The 27,354-nt window shown below is 50.8% G+C and overlaps 1 protein-coding gene across 15 annotated transcripts in view; it reads right to left on the bottom strand.

Moving 5' to 3' along the window:
• Positions 1–9,593: 9,593 nt before the first annotated feature.
• The window catches only part of MTMR3 (myotubularin related protein 3), a 131,527-nt gene continuing 113,766 nt past the window's right edge, over positions 9,594–27,354 (bottom strand). For 7 of the 15 annotated variants that reach the window (XM_070769812.1, XM_019977333.2, XM_019977336.2 and 4 more), the window contains 10 exons: positions 27,071–27,182; positions 23,555–23,750; positions 22,598–22,783; positions 19,512–19,682; positions 18,175–18,320; positions 16,036–17,422; positions 14,831–14,941; positions 14,286–14,374; positions 13,568–13,594; positions 9,594–11,727 (listed from right to left, as the gene is read on the bottom strand). In XM_070769812.1, the coding sequence (XP_070625913.1) occupies positions 11,556–11,727; positions 13,568–13,594; positions 14,286–14,374; positions 14,831–14,941; positions 16,036–17,422; positions 18,175–18,320; positions 19,512–19,682; positions 22,598–22,783; positions 23,555–23,750; positions 27,071–27,182 (2,597 nt within the window). In that variant the 3' untranslated portion in view covers positions 9,594–11,555. The other 8 variants (XM_019977338.2, XM_019977340.2, XM_019977335.2 and 5 more) reach the window with 5 other exon arrangements.

The raw sequence follows: 27,354 nt of genomic DNA, 5'->3' as shown, positions 1-27,354 counted from the left end.
ACACAGAATGTTCTGGGTCCTAGTGGGGGGAGAGGGAAGGGGTTGGGGGAAGACTCCACCCTGAGGAGTTCAGCACACAAGCAGCTCCTCCCCAGGCAGAGCCTCTGTAGCGGAGGGAGCTTCAGGAGAGGCCTGAGCAAAGCCCGGGGGCCCAGGGCCAGCATCCTCTTGGTGGGCCTCCCAGCTCTGACCTGCCCGAGGTGAGGTAGTAGAAGGCTGGAGGCTCAGAAGAGAACAGGGGGCCTTAGGACAGTGGGAGGAGCGGCGGGAATGGGTGGAGAGAACACTGGGATTGCGGCGTGGAGAGGGAGTTTCTAGGCATGGGATTAGCCTGGTTTTATTTTATATCAAATTTAGATGATGTTTTTTTCCCCTCTAAACCTCTATCCTTCCCCTCATCCTCCACCGCAGTAAATGATCCAGCGGGTCAAGGCGGAGCCTGCAGCACGTCCTGCCCTTCTGCCTCAGCAGTGCTCGCTGAGTCCTGTCACTTCCCCTCCAGGTCCCTGCTGGGCCTGCACGTCTGCTTCTCTCTGGATCCACTGAGGCCACCACCACTTCTGGCCTTGTCTGTGACAGCAGCCGCCTCACTGCCTGGCTTTTGGATCACCAGACTGGAGTTTGAGTCTGCATTCTGCTGCAGGTTAGCTGAGCGACCTTGGATAGGGCTCTTCAGCTCGCTGAGCCTCAGCTGCTTCATCTGTAAAATGGGGTAACACCTGTCTTAAACAATGGTGGTCTGGACAAAAGGGGCTTAGCACATAGTACGTGCTCAACGAATTGGTTTGTCTCCCTCTTCATCCCTCAGACCCTGGTTTACACACTGCTTCCCTAGGGACCTCTCCTGACTCGCTGCAGTTTCCCACAGACCCCTAGACTGCTCCGCAGCGTTCTCTCACTTACCCGTCTTGTCAACAGTCTTCTCCGTGAATACAGGGTTCTGGCTTTCTCTGCCTCAGCTACTGAGGTGCCTGACATGAAGTAGGGGTTCGTTTTTTGCTATGTGACTGCTCTCCCTGTACATAATCAAAGGTTTCCAGGCGTGGGGAGGTCCCTGTAATGTTCCCCCACCAACTCCAGGTAAGTGGACAGATGACCACATTATATAAACAAACAGTGGAAACCAAGAGTAGCCCACCTGATTTACGTTAGACCTAGGGTGCTGGGGCAACTCATCATAGCAGACCCCGTTCATGGGCAGCAGACCTGGGTCAGGTAAGACCCACTCAGGGCCAGGCTGCTGCAGCCAGGAAGCCAGTGCTCCGGGCTGACACACACTCCCTCTAAACAGTCAGGCTGGGCAAGCCCACCCCTGGGGGAGTGACGGCGGCCCTCCGCTCACGGACCCAGGGCCACCCAAGCGGTTGAGCCAACGCTGCTTCTCAGGCCTTGACAGCTCCCCACTGAGGCTGACCGATCACGGGAGAGGTGTGCACGCCACGGGGTTGATGCCCTGAGAACCCCAAGGTATGGAGGGACTGGGTGGTGGTTTTACCTTTGTAAAATAACATGACTAGAAAAGTACGTTAAAAATCTGCAGAGGATGATGAGTTATGAGATGAGCAGTCGTGAAACCCACCACTGTCCAGAAGGTCACATCCTCTCCAGCCTCTAGAGATGTCCAGGGCCCTGGCTTTTGTAGTTACCATGTCTTTGCACCTGAAATAACACTTTTGCCTGGTTTTGAACTTTTAAAGAATGGAATCATTCAGCAGATAATTTCCTTTTCTTCCATTTGGTGTTACATAGATTCATGCATGTGTTTGTGTATGTAACTAGCTCCTTCACTCTTGCTTCGTTATGCTCTGCAAGTGAGCATTTCAGCCTGTTTGTCCCTTGCCCCGCTGGCGGACACCGAGCTGTTTCCAGCTCGTGTGCTTTCACTGCCTTCGGGTGAGGCTGTCCTGGAGGACTCGCCAGGGTGACGGGGGTTGGAGCAGAGGTGGCGGGGGAGAAGCAGGAGCAGCCGTGGGCACAGCAGTGGGCAGGCAGGAGGGACTCCTGGCCTAGAGAGGGCTGTGGAAGCGGGGCGGGCGGTGCTGTGGAAGGAAGGGTGCCAGAGGGCCCCTCCGGAAGTTTACCCCTACTCGGACTACGGAGTGCAGCTCCCCTCTGAGGGCAGGGGTTCAACTCCCCCCACCTTCTGTACCTGCTGTCTGAGCCCACTACTCTGCTCCCTAGGGGCACCTCTGGTGGCTCTCCTTTCTAAAAATGGGCAGACATCAAGAAGTTTGTATTTGGGAAGTTCAGGGGTCGCCACTGCCCAGAATGGAGGTGAGGCACCAGCACAGCGGCCTGTGGCTTAGCCCTCACCTGCCCTGGAAGTGAGGCTCCTGGGCAGGGCCACCCAGCCAGAGAAGCTGTCCCCGGTCACACTCCCCCCCCCACCCCCCACAGTGGCTGGATCTTCGCTAGTTCACACTGGGGACCACCCTGGCTAGAGGTGGCCAGGAATTCTGTGAGCACTGAGAGCCCGACACGTCCCCCTTCTTCCTCCAGTTGGGCAGGTCAGGCGAGAGACGTTCCTTGCCCTGGAGCAGGCCGGATGCCTAGCAAACAAGAAGGGTTCCTGCCCCCTCCAACTCTGGATGACATGGGAAAGCAGGTATGGGGGGGACTCCGGCAGAGCATAAGTTCAAGTGTGCGCTTTCAGGATGCTACCCCCCCAGGCTGCATGGCAATTAACTCTGTAAAACATGACTATTTCCTCATTGGTTCCTCCACAGCTTTGTGGGTTAACCAGACAAACTTCCCCACAGAGGAGAATCAGAACAGACTGGAGTGGTCAGAGCCACAGCCTAAATCACCGAAAGAGCTAGAACACAGGTCCCACGATCTCTGGATCAGGGCAGCACAGACCTACACAGGCACGGGCCTAGGCAGACACCCAGCTCCGGCTTCTTCAGGCTAAGAGTTGTTTCAAGCCCGATGGAGTCGGTGTCTGCTGCCACTTACCAACGAGTGCAGCCCCTGGCCAGTGAGGACTCAGAATGAGGTTCAGGAACAAGTGAAGCGCTGCATGGCGGGCGGTTTGACTGTCAAAGGCTGAAGAGAAGCTCTCCGGAAAACCGGAGAAGGCCTTGACTAAAAACCACCCTTGTGGCTGACTGTACTATGGAAATCAAACATGAAACCATGTCCTGTGTACAATCACATAACTTTAGGACGGAAATATGTATATATAAAATACTCAAGAATTAGCTCATAGTTGCAGATACACTCTTCTAATAGATACTTGTTCCAATCAAGCCTTTTTCACTATTTACCGTGTGAAACTCTGGTCTCTGTCCACAGTGGGTTAACTCTAAAAGGGCTTTCCAGGTCCCAGTTCTTTCTGGATAATGAGGATCTTTTATCTGCCTAGTCTCCCCTAACAGACGGCAGTGCCAGAGACAGAAATGCCACATTATCTCCTGGGATAGGGATGCATCTAAGTCACCGAAGAAGGCTGTGCAGAAAGAACCACCGGTCTCATTAGTTGTTAAAAGACCGAGTCAGCTGGTATATCCAGAGCTGTCAGAAGCAAAGTGTAAGCTGAGGTTTCAGTTAGGGCCGCAGAGATGAAGGGCAAACAGGTGACTTCAGACACCCAGGCTCTTGTCCTCAGCTTTTCAGGCCTTGGCAGTGATCTCCGAAAGTCTAGAGGGCTTTGGAGGGCAGAGCTATGGAGCACATGAGAGGCAAGGGTGATCCAGATGTCCAGGTAAGGAGAAGCAAAGGATTCGCCCCCTTGCCCTCCCTGCCTCAGGCAGCGCACAGGAGCTGTGGGCAGTGGCTTTAGCTGCCAAGGTTCATTCCTGCCTAGTGTGGCTCAGAACTTCTTAAGGCGGGCAGGGCTTTGGGGAGGAATTCAGCTACCGTCTGGAAAGAGGAGGTTAACTTCCTACCTGGACGTGGGGGCGAGGAAGGCAGAGTGGCATCAGGTTCGCAACTGCTGCAGGCTGACTGGGAAGGAACTGCGCCATCCCCGCGCCTTAGACCCGGTGCGCAGAGGACTGGCGACAGGCCCGGGCTGCAGGCCTCCTGGCTCCGCCCTCCTTCCAGCTGACAGGACTGGGTGAGCAGGGTCCTAGGCCCTGAGAACTAGTCCCTTGGGCTGATGCCTCGGGCTGCACAGGGTGTGCACGTGAGGCGGCCTCGCACGCTGGCTCGGGAACAGCTGGAGACATGGATGGAACTGTTGTTAATAAAGTACCTTGATTTATACAAGTCTCCAAGGAAGCATGTGTGGAAGCAGAGCCAACAACTGAACGTCAGGAACACCAGCACCACACAGGTGCAAGGACAGGACAGTATGGCACAGCCCCGAAGGCCAGCTGCAGCAGCAGAAGAGCCAGCAGGCACGGCAGGTCCTTGGGGACCCCAGAGAACACACATGTTGGGCACAGACGTCTGAGGCAGCAGCTGGCTGGTCCATCAAGTCAAATCAAAGAACAGAAACGGCACCCAGGTCGGGTCCCCAGGGCTGGCAGAACTTCAAAACTGGGAGCCGCCCCAGTAGTGTGTGTCAGCAGGTACCAGCAATCTAAGGGGGACTTGAAAGACCTCCAGCTCTAGGGGATGGCTGTCCCACAGGCGAAGTACAGCAGAGGAGCCATTCATAATTAACTCAGTCTGTTTTAATTTGGGTGATGAAGCCTTAAGTATGTTCACCCACCCTGGGCTCCTCTCGCATTGGAGATGGCAAGGAGCATGAGCTGAAGGTAAGGTCGTCACTCTCTTGCAACCTTAGGCTCACCTGCTAAGTAGCAGACACAGCCTGGCCCAGGCCCGTGCCTCAGACATCCGCGCTGCTTAGAGGCAAGGCCCCCTCTCCCTCCCCTGCTGCGCAGCCTGCAGAGCCAGCTGCTCTGTGTAGCTCCTGGCTTGTGCAGTCTTCAGTCAGAAACCTAAACCTCGCCAGCTGTTCAGCAAACTCAGGCCACCTCAACTCCAACAAGCAGTTTTTCTCTGGCCCCTCTTTCCCATTGCTTTTATAGGATTCTAAGGCAGCAGTGCACCTCTAAGGCAGACCTGCATCCATTAAAATACATCAGTATTTAAAGTTCATAGATGAACTCTGAAGTCTTCGAGTAGTGACAATTGCACGATATTGTAAGTAAACTTAGACCAGAATGTTACCTCTGTAAGGTGGAAGACCCAGGGCAGGGCCAGTTGTCTTCAAGTTTTAAGACCGGTGAGACAGGAGCCTGTCTGGCTCTGATCTTTCCCAATGTCCTCCAGCAGTGGAAGTCACCTTGTTTCATGGACAGGGGCGGGGAGCACTTACCAGGTCCTCATCATCGACCCAGCCCTGGGGCCAGTGCTCCACTCCAGCTGAGGAGGTGCTCAGCTGGCCCAGGCTTGTGGGCTCAGAAACCCCAGAGTCTTTACACCAAATAACTGGTTTTGAAACTGGCTTTTGTGGCAGCACCTCAGAGGCTCCCTGCACTCCCTCACTCCAAGTGTCATATTAAATAGTGAAAATCATCCGTTAACAGGTACGCTCAGAGACAAAACACGCATGGCTTAGACCGCTGGAGCCCTCAGGTAAGGCCTCCAGTTTCGTGCTTGTGAGGGCTTCTTGGGTCGGTGCTGGGGTCACCACACCTGGGTGCTGGCTGTCACCACGTGTAATTTTAGTGATTATAACCTTTGGGTGTTTCTCACCTGATGTATGGAAGATAAGGGCTGAAAGCAGGTCCTGGATAGTCCTCTCTTAATCCTTTTTTCAAGCATCTACTTCAGTTTTGTCCATAACCAGAGACTGCAGACAAGCTGTAACTGTTTGCACTTACATAGATAAAAATCAGGTTTTTTCCTCTATACCATTCCAAATAAAAACAGGTATGAATTGGACACTGAGTTCACAACTTGCATTAGTCAGAAATGCTTCCCCACCCTGACCCCTGCCACCCCACTGATTTTAAGACATTATGACTTGAATTTAGTTCATTCTGTTAACATTGTTCTTAGGTACTTGAAAGGTTAAAAGAAAAAAAAAACTGGATTATATATAATATCAAAACTTTTTGATTTTGGTACCAGGGATCGGAGGACTTACAGTTTAAGCCTTTGTGTAGGGACTGCTAGGCTCATCTCCAAGATTTCTGATTTGGCTAATCCAAAGAGAACCAGGTTAGAATAACTATTTATCTAAGGCTGCTTTCTGGAAGCCCAAGAGCTCTGAAGGGAAGGCATCAGGAGAGAATGTTTTATTTACATTTTGCTTTCACTGGTAACCCTGGATGAATCTTTGCTGCTCCCTGAATCTCATTTTTCTCAACAAAGCATCACAAACTCAAAATGGATTAAAGACCTAAATGTAAGACCAGATACTATAAAACTCTTAGAGGAAAACATGGGCAGAATTGACATAAATAGCAGCAATATCTTTTTCAGTCTATCTCCCAGAGTTATGGGAATAAAAACAAAAAGGGGACCCAATTAAACGTGAAAGCTTTTACACAACAATGGGAATCACAAACAAGGTGACCCACAAGGGATTAGTCACCCAACAGCTCATACAACTCACTAACAACAACAAAAAAACCCAATCAAAAAATGGGCAGAAAACCTAAACATTTTCCCAAAGAAGATATACAGATGGCCAACAGCCACATTTGATATTTGGAAAAACTAATACAATTATGTAAAGTTTAAAAATTAAAAAAAAAAAAGTTCATCATTAATAATGATTAGAGAAATGCAAATCAAAACTATTCACAAAAGAGAAACAGAATGAGTGTATGGTTCCCAGAGGGGAAGGGTGGGGTGGGGCGGGAGAGGATAGTTTGGGAGTTTGGAATTCACACGGACACACTGCTGTTCGTAACACAGATAACCAACAAGAACCACTGTAAAAAGTAAAACCAGGAGGGTGGATTAAATCAGTAATTTTAATCATCCAAACCCTTCAAATCAGATCTTAGGTGGAAGCCCAATACTAAAAAGAGCTGGAGGCTCGCTCCCCACAGAAGAGCATGAAAACCACAAATCTACCCACCTAAGATCCCTTGCCCACCTCTAACGTCAGGATTTCAAGTCCCAGGCCTCAGACACAAACGTGGACTCCTGCTGTCCCCTCCGTGTCTCTTGCACAGACCAGGGAAGAGTGGATTTACTCCCGGCACCTCAACACTGGCCACACGACTGACTAGCGAAGCACAGTGCAAGGGGCTGAACAACTGGGGGTGAAGATGCTATCTCCTCAGTTTACACACTCACTCAGTCTACAGCAGAGCCAAGGCTGTTGCAGTAGCAGGTACTGCTTTCAGCAGCAACAGGGTATTTAACCAGGATCCAAGCCTCAGGGGTTACGTTTTGCATTTAGAAAAAAATCTTAACACCAGTCTGGAAGCAGTTAAGTCAGTTTTAAAAGCCGATGTAAAATTTCACTGAAAATACAACTGAAATGCCAACTGCCGTGAGCAGTGTTAACAGAAGCTAAGAACATGGATATGATAGAAAAGACAAAGTGATAAAATACAACAGCATTTAAAACCTTTGTTAATTCCTACTTCAGAGGGTACCCTTTCCCCTCATGGCTCTGACCAACAGCCTAACCTAGAAGAGCCCCATTTGACCAGGGAGGCAGCTGGTATCCGCACAACAGGCAGCAGATGACTCCAAACAAGGGTGAGGACGCAGGCAGCACTGCCGCGGTGTACCGGGCCAGGGAGACCGTCTCGAGGAGTCAGAGGCTGGGGAGCGGAGCTGCTGCCTCTCACACTAGAATTCTAGTCCTGCCCTCCAGATAGCTCATCAGTGAGCTCCACTTAGAACAAATGCTCTTAGATGATGAAATCAAACAGCTGGACCCCTGCCATGGTTTCCAAACTCCAAGTGGAGAGTCAGTCATTTTGCTGCACAGCCCAGGCCCGCCGTCATCTGCTGTTAGCCGCACCCTCAGCAGACGCGGCATACCGCTACATGGGAGGGTTTCAGTGGCAGGGCATCACCCAGCCTTGTGGGCCAAGTCAGGTGTATGAAGCCAAGTGGCCTGAAAACGGTATTCTAGGGTTTACTCTCTACTCCCATTTTGATTTTTTTTTAAATAGCTGGAAGTTTAACAAATGCTCTGGGAGCATTTTGTTCATTCCCCTTTAAATGTGCCACAGTATTTCTTTAGAATATCATTTGCTAATATAAACAATGAGCATTTTAGCAAAATCAATTTTCTGTACACCTTTACTAGGAAGTCTTAGTGGATCACTGCACTCTATCATTTTTTGGACTGGGATCGAGACCAAAGTACAGAAAGAAGGGAAATACTAAGAGACCCAGGAAAGGCAAATCTGGAGATGAGGATGACAACCTGGCACCTCAAGGTCACCTTTAGAGCTCCAGGGCTCAGAGATCAAATATCTCCGAGTGAGGAAAACTGGCCGTGTCCTCGGATAACCAACTCCTCCACGTACAGCCTCCCTCATGGGGCACTTCCTTGCCTCCTGCCCACACTGTGCAGGTCTTCTCCATCTTCCTAACGCCAGCAGTTCCCCATCTATGGCCCCAACAGCTTTGTTAGACTCTACCAGTATTTCTAACTTACCAAGGGCTAAAGCATTAGCCCTCAGGAACGGGAGCTCTGTGTGGACACACACTCAGGTTTTCACAAAGTGGTCTAAGCCCAGACTCAGCTCCCTGATGGACTGAGGCTGCTGAAGCGGCACCTTCCCCCGCACACAACTGCCACACGGCGCACACAGATCTCAGACTGGAACCAGCTGGAGTGTTTAAAAGTGTGTGTGTACTTTAAGCAGTGAGTACATCCAGAGAGTGACCTTGGGAGGCTCTCAGGTCGCTCATCGCAGGCCACTTGTCAAGAGCACGCAACTCACCTCAGATGTAAGGCTGGTGACCCCAGAGTTGGGCACTAATCGGTACCTACCCTCCCTTGGGAAGAACTGCACCACGTTATGTCCTTCAGAGGCCCGAGGGACAGGAAGGGTGCCCAACAGTGACATGGGAAAGAAAATCCCTCTACAAAGAGCAGGAGCGAGTCAGGAAGTGACAGGAAGCTATGGCCTTCCTGACTGGTTACAGATCTAAGAGGTGGAGCTTCCTCCCTCTTGTGGGAGGAGGCAGGAGGCCTCTAGGTATGCACATGGTCCACTCACATCCAGTTTGGTCTCCTCTGCCCCAAGGATTCTCTGCCAAGGTCAGGCAGAGGCGAGGTGCTTTCTAGCCGCAAACCCCCTTCAGTCTCTGCTGTGTGCAGGCCTCGGTGCTCACCGCCACCGCAGGCACTGCTGATGCTCCTTGGTATGTGGGGTGAGGGGCCGGAGCACTGGCTGACATTAGAGTAACAACAGAAAAAAAGAGCCTGGAGGACAGAGGTAGTTTTAATTACTGTTGACACTCAGTTCTTCAGATAAGGAAGAATGGCCGACTGTTACGATGCTTTGCCTTTTTAACTTTGGAGACCATGGGGCAAAAACCATCAAGGAAATATGCTTCAGTGTGGGCATCACGGTGCAGGCTCCTTGCCAAGGTCTAGAGCTAAAAAGAAATCTAGTTTTCCTGTATCAAAGTTCAATTTCTCAGCAGCACCTCAAATTGCTTCAGTGTCAGAGGGAAATGGGATGAAGGGGAATAAACCACAGGGAGAAAAATCAGAACATGCTAGCAAACGCTACCATGCGGAACACTAAACTTTATTCACTTTATTTATATATTTAACAGTTCTAAAGTATTTACTTCTTGCTTTGACAAAAAATGAAAAATATAGGAGCGCTGATCAACTCCTCTTTAGGAGAAAAGGGTTATATGTACAGCTACGGAGAGTTAAGGTTCCTCCTTTACATACAAAGAAAAATATTAATAAAAAAGTGCTTCATTGATCAAAAAAGGGCTAAGAGCTGCAAGCATTTATTCACACTGTACATCAGACCCAAGAAACCCGTAATCATTACCTCTTGGCACCTGTCACTAGGAACTGCACAATCTTCAATTAGACTGATTTCTCCCAACCTGCAAGGCCTGACCACACAGAGTGTGGAGGAGAATTTCACCCTGTTTCACTCAATGCAAATTCTGAGCAGCCTGCTGCCACTGGAAGGTCAGCCGTGCTCAGGTGCCCTTGGCTTTGCCTGGACTGATAGCTCCAGGGAAGGCTTCGGGCCAAGTCTTAGCTACACCCAGGAGCCACCTTCCTGAGACACAACTTGCCCTTCGCCAGGGAGCTGCTCCCAAAAGGTCGGGAGAGTTCCCAGGCCACACCCCCACTGCTCACCACAATCCGCCCAGTTACCGGTTAGCAGCTTTTCGCAGCGCCGAGCATGGCCCTTCCCCAGGGAGGGATGGCAGGCACAGACACGGACACCGAGATCACAAAGCACAAACCTGAACTCTGCCCCACCCTTCTCCGTACCCGCCTCCACCACAAGTCCTGATTAAGGCTCTTTGAGGGCCACATCAAAGCTTGCTGAGGAGAGGTGCCTTGCATCTCCGATGGGCTATGTCCCTTCTTTAAGGAACCCCGCAGTCACCACGTCGCCCCTCGCGGCTGACGAGCAGCACAGCAGCAGGGCTGGGCTCCAAGGGGCAGTGGAGGAAGGCTGGTTCTGTGGGACACACTGCCTCTTCCAGACGCTTGCACTCCGAAAGACCGATTCTACCCCTCAAGGGGGAGGTCCAGGATTGTTTGGGAGTGGGGCGGTTCGGGAACCCTGAGTCTGGACTTCCCTGTGCTGGCCGAGGAAGAGAGTGTTTGGGGGACTAGGCCTGGGAGGGGGCTTTGAGGCACTCCCCGGGCTCAGCACGCGCTCCGGCCTTGACCGGCCTTGACCGCAGCAGCGGGGTGCTGTGCTTCGGCCGGTCTGACACCTGGCGCCCAAGGGTGGGAAGCGCTGCTGGCCTGGCTAAGGGGGCCGACCACTGTCAGTGAGGGGAGCCCAGACACCTGGGTCCCTTAGCAAGATAACAAGAGAATCCCGTGAAGAGGAGATGCCAGCCAGCCAGGGCCAACCCTCTCAGGGCCTCTGGAGGGTGCCCCCTCCCAACCCCACTCCCATTCCTCTGCCTGTGGGGGGACTGGCCCAGCCCCTCTGCGGGGGAGAGGGCACGGGGGCACTGCTCTTAGGGCAGATGCTCTTGGCGTCCTCAGAAGCAAAGGTTTCCCCTTGGCTCTGATGTGGTGGTGTTAACGAGGATCGGTCACAAATGGCAGTACCGGCGTTATTCCCCGCTGTCCAGCTCAGGCCTCCACTCCTGACTCAACCAGCCTCCTCCCATCCTGAAGAACAAAGCACCGCTCAGCACTGCTTGACAGCTGGCAACCTCTGCTCTTCCATCAAAATAAAAAAAAAAATTTTTTTTTTAAAAAACAACCAGGGTACTTTTCTCTTTTTTGGAGGCAGGAGGAGGATAGAAAATGTAGAGGAAAAAAACGCAGGGGTGGGATGGGATGGGAAGAGAGGACTCAAAGCACAACCCAGCGGCACACCCCAAAGGGCTGCCATTCTGCACAGCTGGTTCACGCCCCCATTCCAAAGCACACGGGCCTCTAGGTCTGCCCAGGCTGCGTGGGCCTGTCAGGAGCAGCTCGGCCTCCGCCTGCCCCAGGTCACGCAGCTTCAGTTTGAAGTGGCAGCAATGGGCTTATCCAGTTCAAGGTCAATGCTGGAGCTTGTGGGATGCAGGCTGCTATAGCAAGACTTGCACACTCGACTAGGTTCAAAGAGCTGCTGGCTGGGAACTGGAACCTTCTGGTTACAACAACTGGAGCAGAATACGTTCCCACAGTTCCTTGAGATGAGAAAAAACAAAAACAGTGTTAGTGTCAGCAGCAGAGACAGGCTGGGGAAACCAACTTCAGAAGACAGAGCTTCCCTGTATGCAACTCAGATGTGCTGGAGACTGGAGACTCCTCTACACCAAACACTTGGTGGGTCTGACCCAGGAAGAAGCCAGGCAGGGAAGGGAGCCCTCCCGAGCACAGTCGCACACCACTTTCACTTTAGGGTCCAGGACACCTGGCTGCCTTACCACTATGGCTCAAGGTTACCAGGTGTCAGAAGACACTGCTCAACAGAGATCCATGAAAGCAAATGGGCCCAGGGCGGAAGGCAGCTATTAGCTCGATGGCTGAGTCTTGGTCCAGGAAAACCCTGTGGCCACACCCACCTGAGCAATGGCCTCTGTGTAGCTTGAGATCATAAAGAGGCCAGGGACCAATTCGATTGGTCTCTGAGCCGCTCAGATGAGAGAAACCTCCGGCCCACCTGGGGAGTGAGGAGCCCGTGCCCAAAGGCTCAGAGGCAGTAACACAGAACAGGCTGCTGCCGTCTAGGACTGCTGTGCTGCCGGCATGCGAAGCCAGGAGACGAGCAACCAGTGCCACATGCTCAGGGTGAGAGGACAATGCAGATGAACACGCGTGCACACACACCCCCGATTAGACAAGGGTCAGTCACTCCACTCGTGGGTCACTCTGCTGCCCGCATGCATCTCCAGGGAGTATCCGCTCTCTAAAGGCCTGAATGCACCCTGACCTCTCACCCTTCCTACGTTTGAAAGCCCAGCTCTGATGCGTGTGTGCAGCATAGGTGTCTGCACACCGAAACAGATGCCCTGCATGGCCTCCAGGAAGGGGAACTGGCAGAGGCTGAGGTTATGCTCACCTTACAGCCCCACTCTGGGGAGGCCCTAAAATCAACCCCAATAAGCCCAACAGGAGACTCCAAGGAGTCTGATGCAGCCCTCCAATGACGTGGGGTCAAAAGCTAAAGGGGAGCTCCTCCTCAGCCAGCATCACTCACGACCTTCTCCTTTATGCTCCTCAGAAAGGAAACCCACCGCTGGATTAAGGACCACTTAAGCACGAAAGAGAATGCTGAATACGCTTTGCGGATGAAAGAATACCACAAAAGGAAAGGGGCAATGAAAAGAAAGAAGGAAAACCAACACACAAGACTTCATCCTCTGGAATGCAGTGAGTAATTCACAACTGTTTCTGAAAAGCATGTATCAGTAAGAACCTGTGGTTACAGAGAGAAACTGCCTCAATCTATTTCTGAATGTGTACATTTATTTCACATACCTGCTGGAATTCAATCAAAGGCCTGACATGAATTTGATGAGCTAAAGCTTGTCTATCTGACCTCTCTCAGGCAATCCTGATGGATGCCACGTGGGGTCTTGCCTTGCAGTTTTCAGTGCTAGCAGTTCTCTGGAAAGACCATCTCTGTTCCGTCCTGGGCTCTTTTTTTTTTTAAGGGGAAAAAAAAAAAAGAGTAGTGATGCCAGTACTATCCTGAGATCTCAGGGAATGACTGACGCACAACTAAGTACCCCTTCTACTGGCCACTTCACAAGACCAGCCCCTGCTGAAGCACCCCTCTTGCCATCAGCCAGATGGCTTGCCTGACCTGTGCGGTCAGCAGGCACACCCTTGGCTACAGCCTGACCAGCTCCAGTGGTCTCCTCAGCCAGCGGCTGTGCTGTCCCCACGCCCCCAGCCCACCTGCCTGTGCTCCTGGACCCAAGCTTCATCCCAGTGAGTGCAGAGAGGGGGAATGGGAGCGTTAGTGTGGAGAAGTTACTGTAGATGTGCAGACACCACAGACAAGCTGTTGCAAATGCTCACCACGTTTGATCAACACGATCAGTGTCCCTGCAAGGAGGGGAGAGAGAGCTCAGAAGAGAAGCCAACTAAAGACATTTGGGCTTGGGGTGAGGGCGGGGAGATACACAGTCCTGGAAGCATCATCGTTGGACAGAGAGGTGGTTCTATTTTAAACCAGGTCCGCTCATGCGGGTGAGCTCTGCCACAATTCAGATCAAATCCCTATCCCAGAAACACTGATTATTCTCCAGTCACCCCCCAACCTGGAGCAAAGCATCTGTAGCCACTCACTCTGCAGCCCAGAAAGAAGTAAGAGCCTTGTGGACCAAAAACTGCGTTCTCAGCCAGTCCCACCAGCCCCCTACCCCCAAGGAGTATGAGGTCAGGGAACAGGGCAAGGGGCAGGCAAATGAAGCTCCCTGCCCACAGTAGGAAAGCTCTTTTGCTCACAGCAGCCATGCTGCATGGGAAGCACTTTCACTCTAGGAATAAAAAGTGGTGGTTTCGGTGGAAAAGGGACATCATTTGTACATTTCAAAACTTACTCACAATCACTCTAAAATGGAAGACAGACACCAAATGAAGTTCTGTAAACACTGATTTCACAGGCACAAAAGGTGGGCCAGGGTTCTGAAGACCCCCTGGGTCTGTCAGCCAGATGCCCCCATCTCCATCCGCAGGCTCTGCCCCAGCCTCGGCCCCCACACCCCGCCTGCCCCGCCACTCCCTCCAGGGGCACCTGCAGTGGTGCTTCCGGCTGGCAAGCCAGAAGGCGCTGTCGCACGCGTAGCAGTGGGCGGCCAGGTGGTCAGGGAGCCAACGGGTCATCTGTAAAACATCGGGGCCAGGTCAGTGACAGGAGATGGGCCATCCAGCTGGAGCCAACGGAGCCATGCTGGGGCAGCAAGAGTCACAAGGACCACACTGGCTCCAGTGGCACCAGCCAATCAGGCCTGATGTCAGCAGTACAAGAAAGGCGTCCAAATCGTTCCCCTCGAGGGGACTCCAAACTCCCCTGAGATCAAGAGGCAGCCAGAGCAGCCTGGTTGCTGTGAGAGCGGGCAAGGCTCTAGTGCAGAGGCACTGAGGAGAGAGGGCTGGCTCGAGTTTCCCTGGCTTAGAAACTCCAGATTTGACGGGAATTCATAGGTGCTGAGACTCAGAGAGGGTGAGTGTGCGGTGAGGTCTTCCCTTGGCTGGGGCAGGGGGGACAGACGATGGGGGTGGAGAAGAACCGCAAAACAGTTGCATGGGTGGCACTCAGAACAGGGGCTGAGCCTGTACCTCCGTGTCCTGTTTATCCACCTGCTCCCAGCTGGCTTCAGAGAAAATCTCTGTGCTGCAGCGAGACAAACAGTTCTGATCCAGATTGCTTTCCGAGTCGGGAATTGAAGTCTGTTGGCAAACAAACACAGCTGAACAGAATGAACCTGGTCTCCTCCCAGAAGAAGAAAGAGCTTGGCAAAGAAGGGAGCACGGGGAGTGTGGGCGGGCCTGGGTGTTAGGGCTGCTGAATCTCTAGGTGCCTCAGCCATCGAGAGCTGGGTTGAGCAGGTGCAGAGACAAGGTTGAGCTCAGCTGGAAGAGAGATACACAGATCTAAGGCCGGGTGCAGTGACTCTGGAGTGGAGGGGCAGGCCTTGGGCTCCAGGGAGTGGGTAGGCAGAGGTGACCAGGGTGGAGGTGGAACTCCATGTCGGCTGCTCCAGTGGACCTGCCAAATCTAACCCTGCCACTGACACCTGTGTGCTGAAACAGTGCTTTGGGCGTGTCCTCCTTTCTCTGAAGGACTCTTTGGGAAAATGAAAAAACCAAGTCAGTTTGAAGTGAAGTCATTGGATGAGCCCGCCTTTAATGTACGCTGACTGATTCAGAGCCAGACTCACACCTGTTCTTAATCACGCCAAGTCAGACCCACCAGGAAGGAGAGTGTCTCCGAGACTCTCCCCTAAGGTACCTCCCCTTCCAGTCACCAGGCCCATCTGCACTAACTCCCGACTGTGCTAGAAACCAATCCTCCTTCCCATCTCTACTACCATCACCTGCCACAAGATGGGTACACATATGTTTAAAAAGAACTAAACCTTCCAAGCCACAGCTCACATTACTGGGGGGTAGGGACTAACTGCTCACTAGCTACTGGGGTAGGACAGGCACTGTGACTGGACTGGAATATCTGGTGTTGCTGGACGAATGTCATTCTGCCAGTTCACGCTCTTCAAGGCCTGACCCTCTCTGCGCAGAGAACTGACCAGCCACACAGTGAGTGCGCACTCTCTCCTGCCTCTCCTGTAGACAGGATGCCCGTGGAGGGTGCGCAGGCGGGAGAGAGAAAGCAGCGCACTGCTGGTCACCTGGCGGGGGCGCTCTCCAGCCTCTCACCAGGGCTATTCTAAACCTTTCCGACTGTCTCTGAAATCCGGACAGAAGGGGCCCGGCACAGTGTGCCCATCTCCTGTGCAGCTACGGAGGCACCATGGTGTACTCACCACTTCATCCCCAAAGTCCCCGTTGAAGCGCAGGGAGCTAGTCAGGTACTGACTCTCCAGGCGACTCCTCAGCTCCTGGACTTGTTTCTTCAAGGTCTCCACTTCCTGCTGGTGGCCCGACTCAATCTGACGCAGGCGCTGCTGGATCGTGTCCGTGTACACAGGCATGCCGTCATCGTCCAGGTGGCTGCGGGAAGGCTGCTCAGGGCTGCCAGCGGCCGACGGTCTCCCCGAGTGTCCGTGCAGCCACTTGGGGTGCAAGCTCCTCGTGTGTACGTGGGCAGAGCTGCAGCTTGTGGCCGACAGCTGGCGGCTCAGGGAGTCCTTGCTCCTCCCAGTCTCCCCGTTGGCGCAGTGTCCATTGGGGGTGGGATACTTCTGGAGGGTACTAAGCCCTGGGGGCTGCTCCGAGGCCTTATTTTCAGTCTCTGGGGCACCGTTGCACACAAGCCCCTCCTTACATTCGGCTAAAGGCAAGGCACTAGGAGAATGCGCTGGGCTCCGGGCGCTGCCAGGGGAAGTCCTGTGCACCACAGGCCCCAGTTGGGGCCTCTCTGCAGGCCTGGGCTCCACGGCTGGAGGAAGCACGTCCTTGCCACCGAGCCAGCCACTGTGGACAGGGCCAGGTCTATGATGGCCCTGGGGCCCGCTGTCTGACTTCACTTTATCTTCCATTAACATGTCCACAGACCCATCCATGTTTGGTCCTCTGGTCTCAAATGAAACTTGGGAGGGCAGAGAACTTGACTGTGAGGTACCAGAGTCAACCGCCACATCTGCTGAGACAGGAAGGACTGCCTCCTCCCTGTCCTCTGCTGTAGCTCCTATCTGAGACGGTTCCATAGGGACCTCCTGGGAACCCTCTTCCCTGGGGGGCTCCTGGAGAGAACTGGGGAGAACACTGTGCCCACCCTGCTCAGGAACACCCTGCGAGAGCCCAGAAAGGCTAGTGCCTGGATGACTCCTTAGGGAAGCCTCCCCCACCTCTGGCTGCTGATCAAGTTCATGGGCTGAGCCCTCGGGGCTCTTACCCCTGCTCCCCTCTTCCAACAGAGCCTCCTCTTTGACCTCCTGCACCCCCCTGTGGGCAGGCTCCTCTACCCCACTCTCCTCTTTGGTGGCCTCTTGCAAAATGTTCTCCATCTGCCCCTCAGCTACTCCAGCCGCAACAGACAGCTCGGCACCACCCAGCACTTTGGTCGGTTTCCCCAGGCTGTCAGGCTCCACAGGCTCCTCCCCAGGACCGGCCAGGGTGCTCAGTTCCAGCGAGCGACGGTGCTCCTGCCACTTCTCGTTCAGGCTTGGGTCACTGCTGCGCCGGCTGGCCAGAGGCACTGTGTTGTCGCAGGCGGTGGTCAGATTGTCAAATGATCTGGTCTTTGGTAGCCTAAAGAAAGGAGTTTGGGGGAAATGAGGATCTGAGGTTGTTCTGGGAGAAGTCAGAGCAACAGGTTTTAACGGGCAGTCATTTCCTCACTGGCTCCATTACAGCTACTCAAGGAGCCGTGGCATATCTGGAATAAGGCTCAGGCTGCAGGCAGGCAGAGCTCCAGGGTGAGACCTTCTACTCTCAGGCACCCCATGCCCAACACATACAGATAAACTAACACCAAACACGGGTTTAGAAAGACAATCTTCATGATACTTCTGCATTTCTCAATTAGTGGCAAAGGAAGGTAGCGTTGCTGATTTTCTGATAGTACAATATTTTAAATTACTCTATTATTCATCAGTCTGAATTCAATAAAGCTAATTCATAGGTTGCAAAGCAGACTATCATCTGATAAAATCTGCCTTTCAAGTGCAAGATGACAAGTCACAGCAGCGAGGCAGGAGCACAAAGCTGTGGCTGCAACTCAAGCCAGAGGGTCACAGGAACCCAGAGGATGTGCTCCATCACTGAGAAACTGCCCAAGAACAGAGTGGAAACAGTGCCCAGTACTCTTCAGGGACGAGGCTCAAGCTATCCAGAGCCTCAGAGCCCAAAACCTTTACACTTTCCCTAAGAAAACCTCAAGAGCGCTAAGAAAGACGTGTGCAGCCAGACAATGTCAAAATGTCTGACCATCCCTGCATACACCCCAACACAGGAATACACCCAGGAAGGGCCTGAGGACTCAGCATCAGCCGCAGGCTCACCGACTCAGGGGCGGATCGTCAGGGCTGCAGCCTGGGGCTGGGTACGGCGCGCAGCTGTCGTCCACGGGGGTGGACGGGGACGGGCAGGGCAGGTACACTGCACTCCACAGCATCAGGTTGCGCACGTGGCACACAGGGTACAGCACCTGAGGAGACAGCGGGGCATGGGCTTAACAAGTTCCCACAAGTCTGTCAGAAATGTCTAGGAACGAGGGGAAGAGCAAGCACCAAGCAGGAATGCCCAGCATTCCTGCAAGATCTCCAAAAGCCATTACGTGAGTGAATGCACCTATTATCTGGGGCCAAGAGCAGGCGGTAGACATATTTCACCTGAGAGCCTCTGTGGGCATGAAAATCTAAAAATGTTTTTCAAAAATCCATTTCTCATTAGTTATTTCTTAGGTCACCTTTACTCAATGACTGGCTTTCCTCAGCTTAATTTGTTGCTTTTACTGCACAAGAAAGTGAGTCATTCTGCTAGATGGTGATTGTCTGTTCCCTGGTACAAAGCTTGGCTTCAGAACACACTGTCAAACCTGTTTTATAAGATCATCTAAATTAATCATGTGGAAAGGAAGGAAGGAAACTTTCTTCCATACTGCTACTTGTCCAGCAGGCACAGGAGAGAGAGAAGCAGCTAGCTTCAATCCTTCCTTGGACTACTTAACTGAAGTAAGAAGTTATTCATTAATAGTCCAGTAAATCAATATAACCTCAGATTGGCCTCCTTGTGACTTAGAATTTAAGATGCATTCTGACACGAGGAACAAGACCATGGACCAATGCACAGATGTACGTGCTTCCTTTTCTCTGCTTAACAGACGGTGTTCCTTTGAGGAACAAAGTCTTAAAGGAGCTGCCAGTTCTCCATGTGAGCGGAGAATCAGTCAGACAGACATGCCAGTGTCACGCTGAGGCAGAAGCTGCAGTGGGTATCACCACCTGTTGACACTGGGAAGGTGCGGGGGGCCCGCAGCGCCTTCTGAGCTGTCAGGCATCCAGGGTGACCTAAGTGCCTGTTCCACTTGTCAGGAGATGCTGGGAGTAAGTTAAGCTCTGGCAGAGACGCTTAGAAAAGACTCTTATCTACAGTGGCCAAGTAGAGACATGTGTTAGGTCAAACCACCCCGAACAAAGAGGAGTTGGAAGCAGGGCAAAGCATAACCAGAAAACAGGCCTTTCTCGGGACAGAGTGGTTGGAAAAAAATGGAACCAAGCTATCCAGAGACAACCGAGAGGCCTTTGAGAAAACAGTTGCTTCTCGAAAAGGATCCCATGTGTCCCCATCCCCGAATTTACTCTGCTGCTGAGAGCAAAAAAGGCTGAAGGATACATACGGCCTCTGACTGAGAGGAATACAGTAGGTTTTTGAAAGCCTTGTTGCCCGCCCGAAGCAGTGACCACACAGAACAAGTCCGCTCCTGAGTGTGCTTCTCTCCTCTCTCCTTGGCGTTGTTGCACAGGAATGTTCCAAAGAGGCAGGAATAGGTATGCTGCACCAGTTTCACCTATGAGATCCAACATGAAGCAAAACCAAGCAAGGGATACATGTTTTCTGGGGGGAAGTCAGCCCAGCAGAGCTACCTTCCCCAACACCCATGATGTGCACTTCAGTTCACACTCGGGAAGATGGGGGAACCAAGTTGCAGCCTCCTCACAACCCCGACCACCATCACTCCTGAGTCAAAAGGGCGTTGGCACCCCCATCCTCTCTGCCTCCCTGTAAGTAACTTCCGAGGTCCTAAGTTTACTGGGCATAGGAGCGGGTCAGTGCGCCGCCAAGTCTGAATTGAGCGCATACTTCACAACAGCTTCTTCAACATGCTGCTGTGGAGCAGCCCAGGTGTGTCTATGGGTGCAGAGAAGCAGCAGTGAGAAGCCCGCTCTCCTGCCCTGGGGGAGGCGTGAGCAGTGCGATGCACACTAAGGCAGGAAGGCAGGGAAGAGGGCCGGAGCACGTGCAGGGCAGTGTGAGAGGCCTCAGTGGCAGGGACCTGCTGAAAAGGGGAGAGCAGGGCACATGCGCACTGGGGGACGGGAGCTGGGAGGCCGTCCAGGCAGCAGCGACCGCTAGCACGATGGTCCTGAGGGGAGCACAAGCTTGCAACTGCTGAGCAACTGGAGGAGGCCAGTGTGACAGACGGACACTGCATGAGGTGAAGGGCGGGAGGACATGAGCCTGGACGGTCACCTCTGCAAGAGCCCTGCAGGCCATTTGAGGGACTGTGGCTTTTACTGTGCGGAAAAGCAGAGTCACCAGAGGCTTCCTGACAGGAAAGACAGAGTCTATGCCATGTTTCAGAAGGACCTCTGAGGCTGCTGAACTGTCTGTCTGCAACTGGGGCAACAGCACCGGCAGCAGTAAGCTATCAGGTTTTAGATATATTTTTAAAGCAGAATGACAGAATCTGCTGATAGACTGAATGTGGAATATGAAAGGGGAGTTGAGGACAACATAAAAGCTTTGCCCTAAATGAAATGAAGGACTGAGTTGCCATTTGGTGAGAAGGAAGACTTCTGGAAGATCAGTTTTGAGGTGGGGAGATATAGATATTAAGAACTAAGTTCTGAAAATGTTAGGTTTGAAATATCCTTAAGACATTCAAGTGGAGATCCTGAGCAGTCACAAGTGGATATCAGAGCCTGGAGTTAAGTAGAGACAGAGGTCTAGGCTGAAGACTATACACGTAGGAATCACAGACAGCAATTAAAGCCAAAGGACTGGATGAACCTCTAGAGAAGGAGCCTGAACTCTGGGACATTCCAACATTCCGAAGTGGGGGATAAGGAAGAACCAGCTAAGGAGACAGAAAGGAGCAGCTGGTGAAGCTGAGAACTAAGAGTGTGTGATAGAAGTCAACTGAAGAAAGTGTTTCAGAAAGGGGTGACTCAATTATGCCAAATATTAATGATGAACCAAAGAAGATGAAGACAAGTCAAAAGGTACAAACTTCCTATTATAAAACAAGTCAGCGGGATGTGACGTGAGTTAGGGGGATCTAAGTCAGGGGGTTGGTCCTAAGAGAGTGAGTAGTACTGTGCTGTGTATCTAAAAGCTGCCAGGAGAGCACATCTTAAAAGCTCTCATCACAAGAAAAAACTTTATCACTATGCATGGTGACAAATGTTAATACTAGATTTTGCAGTATCTTCTAGCAGATGTGAGAGTTGGACTATAAAGAAAGCTGAGCACCGAAGAATTGATGCTTTTGAACTGTGGTGTTGGAGAAGACTCTTGAGAGTCCCTTGGACTGCAGGGAAATCCAACCAGTCCATCCTAAAGGAGATTAGTCCTGGATGTTCATTGGAAGGACTGATGTTGAAGCTGAAACTCCAATACTTTGGCAACCTGATGCGAAGAGCTGACTCATGTGAAAAGACCCTGATGCTGGGAAAGACTGAGGGCAGGAGGAGAAGGGGACAACAGAGGATGAGATGGTTGGATGGCATCACCGACTCGATGCACATGTGTTTCTGCAGACTCCGGCAGTTGGTGATGGACAGGGAGGCCTGGCGTGCTGCGGTTCATGGGGTCGCAAAGAGTCGGACACGACTGAGTGACTGAACTAACTAACTAGCAATATATACAAGTATCAAATCACTGTTGTATACCTGAAACTAACAAAATGTTATCTATCAATTATACTGCAAATTTTTTAAAAGGTGAGTGAAAACTAATCACTGGGTTAGTGACGTGAAGATCACTGGTGACCTTAACAAGAGCAGCTCTGGTAAAATGGGGTGAACACCTGACCGAACCAGGTTTAAGAGAGAAGGGGAGAAGAATTTGGGAGAGTAAATGTAGCAGACCTGAGGAGCTCTGCTGTGAAGAAATAAGAAATGAGGTAGCAGCTCGAGGGGATACAGGATGCAGGAACAGGTGTGATGAGGCAGGAGGCACTGCACCCTGCTTGTACGCTGACGGCAGTGATCCAGAAAAGCGGGAACAGGCCGACAGAGGGCGGGAAGCAGGAACGCTGAAGCCATGAAGCTGAGCAGAGGAGGGCATGGAAGCTGGTGCCCAGGTGGAGGGAGGCTGGAAGAGGGCAAGGCCAGTGTGTCCTCCTTCAAAGGACGGGAGCAGAGAGTGGGAAACAGACCCAGGCGGGCTGATATGATTGACTAGAGGGTGCAGACGAAAACCTACTGTTTCTATTTTTAACTACTGTTTAGTGCTTCTATTCCCCATTTTTAAAGCTACCTTTGGAACAACTCAAAGACTTCACATGAACTTAGTGCACATGGATTCATTAAATGAACAAACACCTGTGTCACCTTTTTTTTTAAATAAGGTAAGAATAGCCCCTTAATTAAATCTAGAAAGGATGCTGTTTAAAGTGAAAACTGGCCCACTAACACTTACACTGATACCCCTATGAATTTAGAAGGTCCCCAAAATGAAGAATCACAAGCACAGACTCACAAGGAATGCTTCATTGAACTCAAAAGAGCATGGAAATTGCCTTTGAAGCTGATGAACACAGTCAAGCCACTGCAAAAACACTGGGCAACGCTCGTTCAGATCATCCGAGTTCTCCCCATGACCACACCGGTCAGCAAACTTGTGGCCAAAATCCAGCCACTCCATCTCCACGAGGACCTGGAAACCCTGTGGGGAAGCACCCAGGAGAGACCCGTTTGTGCTTGTCCATCCAAACCATGACTGTCCTGAACCCAAGGTCACCAACAGGAATCCACTCAGCCCATGAGGAGCCCCGACCCAGCCCCAGAGCCAAATGACAGGACACATACTGAGGATGGTTTCCCAACTCCCCCGCCTCCACTCCACAGTCAGCAGAGGGGTGGTAACTGAGCGTCTAAGTCTTTGTTAAGACTGCATTTTTAGTGCTTCATTCACTATTAAAAAGTCACCCTTTTGTCCCCTTCATATCTTATTTTTAAATTTCTTTCATGTTACACTTATGAAGTCATGTTTGTAAAATCTTTCCCTATCCCAGACTTACATATATTTTAGGGTACCTTAAAGGTTTTTCTTGTCTCTCTAACCCAACAGGTGATATTTCACATTAGGGTTCTTTCTCCACAGAACACTGTGGTGATATCTAGACCCATTATCCTAATAAGCATGTCAAGATCCTTCCTACAGAAACCCCATTTTCCGGGGTAGCCAAAACTTTTCCATGTAGATATTCTGCAAAGGAAAATATGTCTGTATGCTTAGTACCTTGTTATCTACAATCCGCCCCCTTTTAAGAGGGACAGGCACTGAGGTAGGTACTACACAATTTAGCTCAAGGTAAAGGAGCAGTGATTCTAAACCACAGAAATTCCACTTTGACTGGACCGAACCACCTCCACCAAGACTTCCCCTAAAACCCTGCCCGGTTTCCCCTGGTGATCCTGAAGCGTTCCGCCCTACCTCTATGGTTCGGTAGTAAGGGTCCAGCAGGAGCTTCGCCAGTGCCACAATCTGGGGGGTGCGGTCCCAGCCGTCGGAACAGTGCGCCAGCACCGGCCGCTGGTCGCGGTCCACGGCGTGCACCACCAGGAGCGCCGACTTCAGCAGCACAGACAGGTGGTGGAGCCACTTGGTGCTCTCCAGAGCCGAGAGCCAACTGAAAAACCAAACACAAGGGGACGGGAAATGCTGGTTTTTATGAGACACTGGATCACGCCAAATACCCGTCAAACTGAAAAGCAATTCCCAAAGACATTTCCCTCCAAATAAAACAAACAGAAAATCTGTGTCTTTATAAAGTATGTACAAGGATTAGGCCCAGGCCCTACCATGCAACACAGGAAAGCCTTAGAAATAGGACAGTAATGAACAGGGCCACCTTTTGTTCCAAAAATCTTACTGCTAATTACCCAGGGAGAATGAATAATTTTTAGTCTGTAAAGAGTTGTATCTACCCAGTAAAGTTAGTTCTTTCTGGAATTTTCTCCTAAAGAAAAAAATGCAACCACTTCTGAGATGGAAAAGAGAAAATATTTATATTTAATAATCAGCAACTCTGCCTAACAAGTTCTCAAAAAAAAGGAAAACTCAAATATATATGTCTGTGGGGACTCCCCTGGTGGTCCAGTTAAGACTCTGCATTCCCGATGCAGGGGGCCAGGGTTCGATCCCTGGTCTGGGAGCTCGATCCCACATGCTGCAACTACGAGTTCGCCTATGCAACTCGAGATCCCACATGCTGCCACCAAGACTTGGCACACACAAATAAAATAATTAAATATATTTAAAGCAATATGTGTCTGTAATAAGATACAGTGGCTTCCCTAGTGGCTCAAATGGTAAAGAATCTGCCTACAATGCAGGAGACCTCGGTTCAACCCCTGGGTCAGGAAGATCCCCTGGAGAAGGGAATGGCAACCCACTCCAGTGTTCTTGACCAGAGAATCCCATGGACAGAGGAGCCTGGTGGGCTACAGTCCATGGGGTTGCAAAGAGACAGACATGACCGAGGGACTAACACTTTCACAACAAGATACAAGTTGGATGCCACTCCAAAAACAGTGTAGATAACATCACTTACCACTACTGATCAAGTCTTGAATGTTTATGGATTAGAACTGGGTAGGCCCAAACTAATGATTTAGACTTACACAAATGAGTAGCCAATGGCTGCACACTGTTACTGGGCTTAGTGAAGACTGGATTCAGCAGGGATTGAAAAAAATCTTTTTTCAAAAGGCCTTCAAAAAGTATCAGATCCCAGGAATTACCCCTTGGGAATAATGACAATAGGTTTTTTTAAATTGTACTGACATTTTGTTTCTTGTGCCCTGCCATGAATTCTACTCCCCACCCCCCACAAAAAGCTCAAATTTCTCCAAAATATCATCAGATCTGTGGTTAAGGCCATAGTCCAGCCCTTCAAACATTGAGTCTGAGAAGGGAATCAAGACTTCTGTCAGGGGACTATGAGAAGGCTTTGGCCATGACGAGTCTATAAAGGCCTATTAAACCTTGGGGGATAAGTATGAATTTCTGGAACAGCCCGAAGAGAGGGCCTTTCCAGGCAGACAGACAACGTAATGCAGAAGTGCTGGCTTCACAAGGATTGGCTTGTTCTACCAGCCAGACCGGCTCCTAAGAGGGCAGACCCTGTCTCAGGCACAGCTGCACTTGCCCTGTGCAGTGCCTAGCATATACTGAAGGTTCCTACTTTTTAAGTCATGGGTAAAAATTCTATCTCAAGACTTTCTATGGCCTATTAAATACCTGAGAAACATTGTTTGCAGGCGGATTCTTTATTCTTATTCCTCATACAGTCTTGAAAAAGCAAACTAAAAGGTGGGACTTAGGAGAACAAATGCCAAGTTACCTCCTGGCCCCTGGAGAAACAGTAAATGAGAACCTGGTTCTCCTGAGTCTGACTGACCCATCCTTACAACCCAGTCAGTGTCTCCATGCCTAACACAGAAGCTGCATCCAAAATCTGCCAGCGGAGGAGGTACTGATACTGCGCTGATCCTGTAGACTCCCTCGTCCTGTTCTCAAAATCTGAGAGAAACACAACCAGGCCCGGGCCCTCCACAGCTGCAAACAAGTGTCAGGAGGCCGGCTTACAGCTGCTCCCGCCACAGCCATAGCATCTCTTTATCTACAGGGAAGCGTCAGTAATGCATTATGATCTGTGCCAAATACAGACAAGTCATTTCCTTCTTCCTTTACAACTCCCCTCCCCGACATTCATGTAGACCAAACAAGGGCTAATTACATCTTCTTGACTCAGGAGCTTAAAAAACAGCTTTTTAAGAAAGACTTTTAACCTATGGAAGATATTAGAGATCAGGGAATACTGACGCTATCCCTTATATAGGCAGGACAAACTGATAACCACAGAAATCAAGCCACTTGACTCGAGTCACGCAGTCAGTGGCAGGTGCTCTGGACCCTGAGCAGACTCTCTGTGTGCCATCAGCAGGGCAGGGAGCGCTACTAGCTGGGCTCTAAGCTCGTGTAGCAGATGCAAACTGCTGACCCTCAGGCAAGACAGCCATCATTTCTTTGGTCAGGCTTTTCCCCAAGGACAACTGCTTCACCCTCTCGGCTGATTGCAACTATGATGAAATTAATCATTTGTTACCAGGAGTTTGTACAAGTGATTCAGGCAGCCACCATTTGATTTAATAAATCAAAGAATGCTGCAAAATTGATGCAATCATGAGATCTACTGAACAGAACTCAGGGAAACTGCTATGGGCTCTAGCACAAACACCAGAAAAGAGAAAACTATCTTCTCTGGCACCATTTCTGGCTTCCTGAAATAGTAAAACAGGGGCTTTTAAATATTTATCTGTCCATATTTGTTTTTACAGAGCATTCCTCCTAATTTATCTTGTATTCAAACAGTTCCCTTGTGGGGAGGGGTGTTATTTCACCTTCCTCACAGCAAATGCCAGCCATTCATTTTTAATAAGCAATAAAAATCATGGTAATGTTTTTAGTAAATAAGAAAGTAGTTTAAAATCAGAAGCAAATGTAAAAGGAGCTGATCTCCTGGCATGTTTCAAAGTTTAACCCTTTCTAGAACATGATGAATACACTCACTCTTCAGGTAAAACACTCCAGTTCAGAGGAGGTTAAGTGTCACTACAGGATGTCAGAAAACAAAGAATTAAGTTACTCTGAGTCAAAAACATGGAGAAGAGAAAAGAGGAGGGCCCAGAAAAAGTAAGACAGCGGCACTTCTGTTCTGAGGGTTGAGACCTGTTCCCTGCTGCACATTTTCAAACCTTTCAAAAGGCTAGATTTTACTCCCAGCTCCTCCTTTTTGCTGAATGATCCTCACACAGGAAGGAGAACACTACCCATGGACTCACGGTAAAACTGAAGTTTACCAAAAAAATAACAAGACCCCCTCCAACTCATTAAAAAAGAAAAAAAAAGGGCACTGCAAACTTAAAGCCAAGGCCAAGGTCTTACTTTCCCGGATCTGGCATCTGAGTGCACAGCAAACGCAGAGACTGAAAACTCCTCCGAATTGAATGAATATTTGCCATCCCCATAAAAACAACTTCACAGTTTGGGTAATACTCTGGAGAGAACAATAGAGAGAACACAAATATGGTGAATTTAACATCCACAACGCCAAGTTCAAAAGGAGCAAACTAGCTATAAAACAAACCCACTGTGGCTGCTGACGAATGAAATACTGGTGTTTGGATGACTATTAGCCCAGTCCTTTATGATGAGATGAAAACAGAGCT

This window comes from Bos indicus, chromosome 17 (assembly GCF_029378745.1).
Source record: "Bos indicus isolate NIAB-ARS_2022 breed Sahiwal x Tharparkar chromosome 17, NIAB-ARS_B.indTharparkar_mat_pri_1.0, whole genome shotgun sequence".
NCBI classification, from domain to species: Eukaryota; Metazoa; Chordata; class Mammalia; order Artiodactyla; family Bovidae; genus Bos; species Bos indicus.
This window is presented reverse-complemented; position numbering and strand designations above follow the sequence as displayed.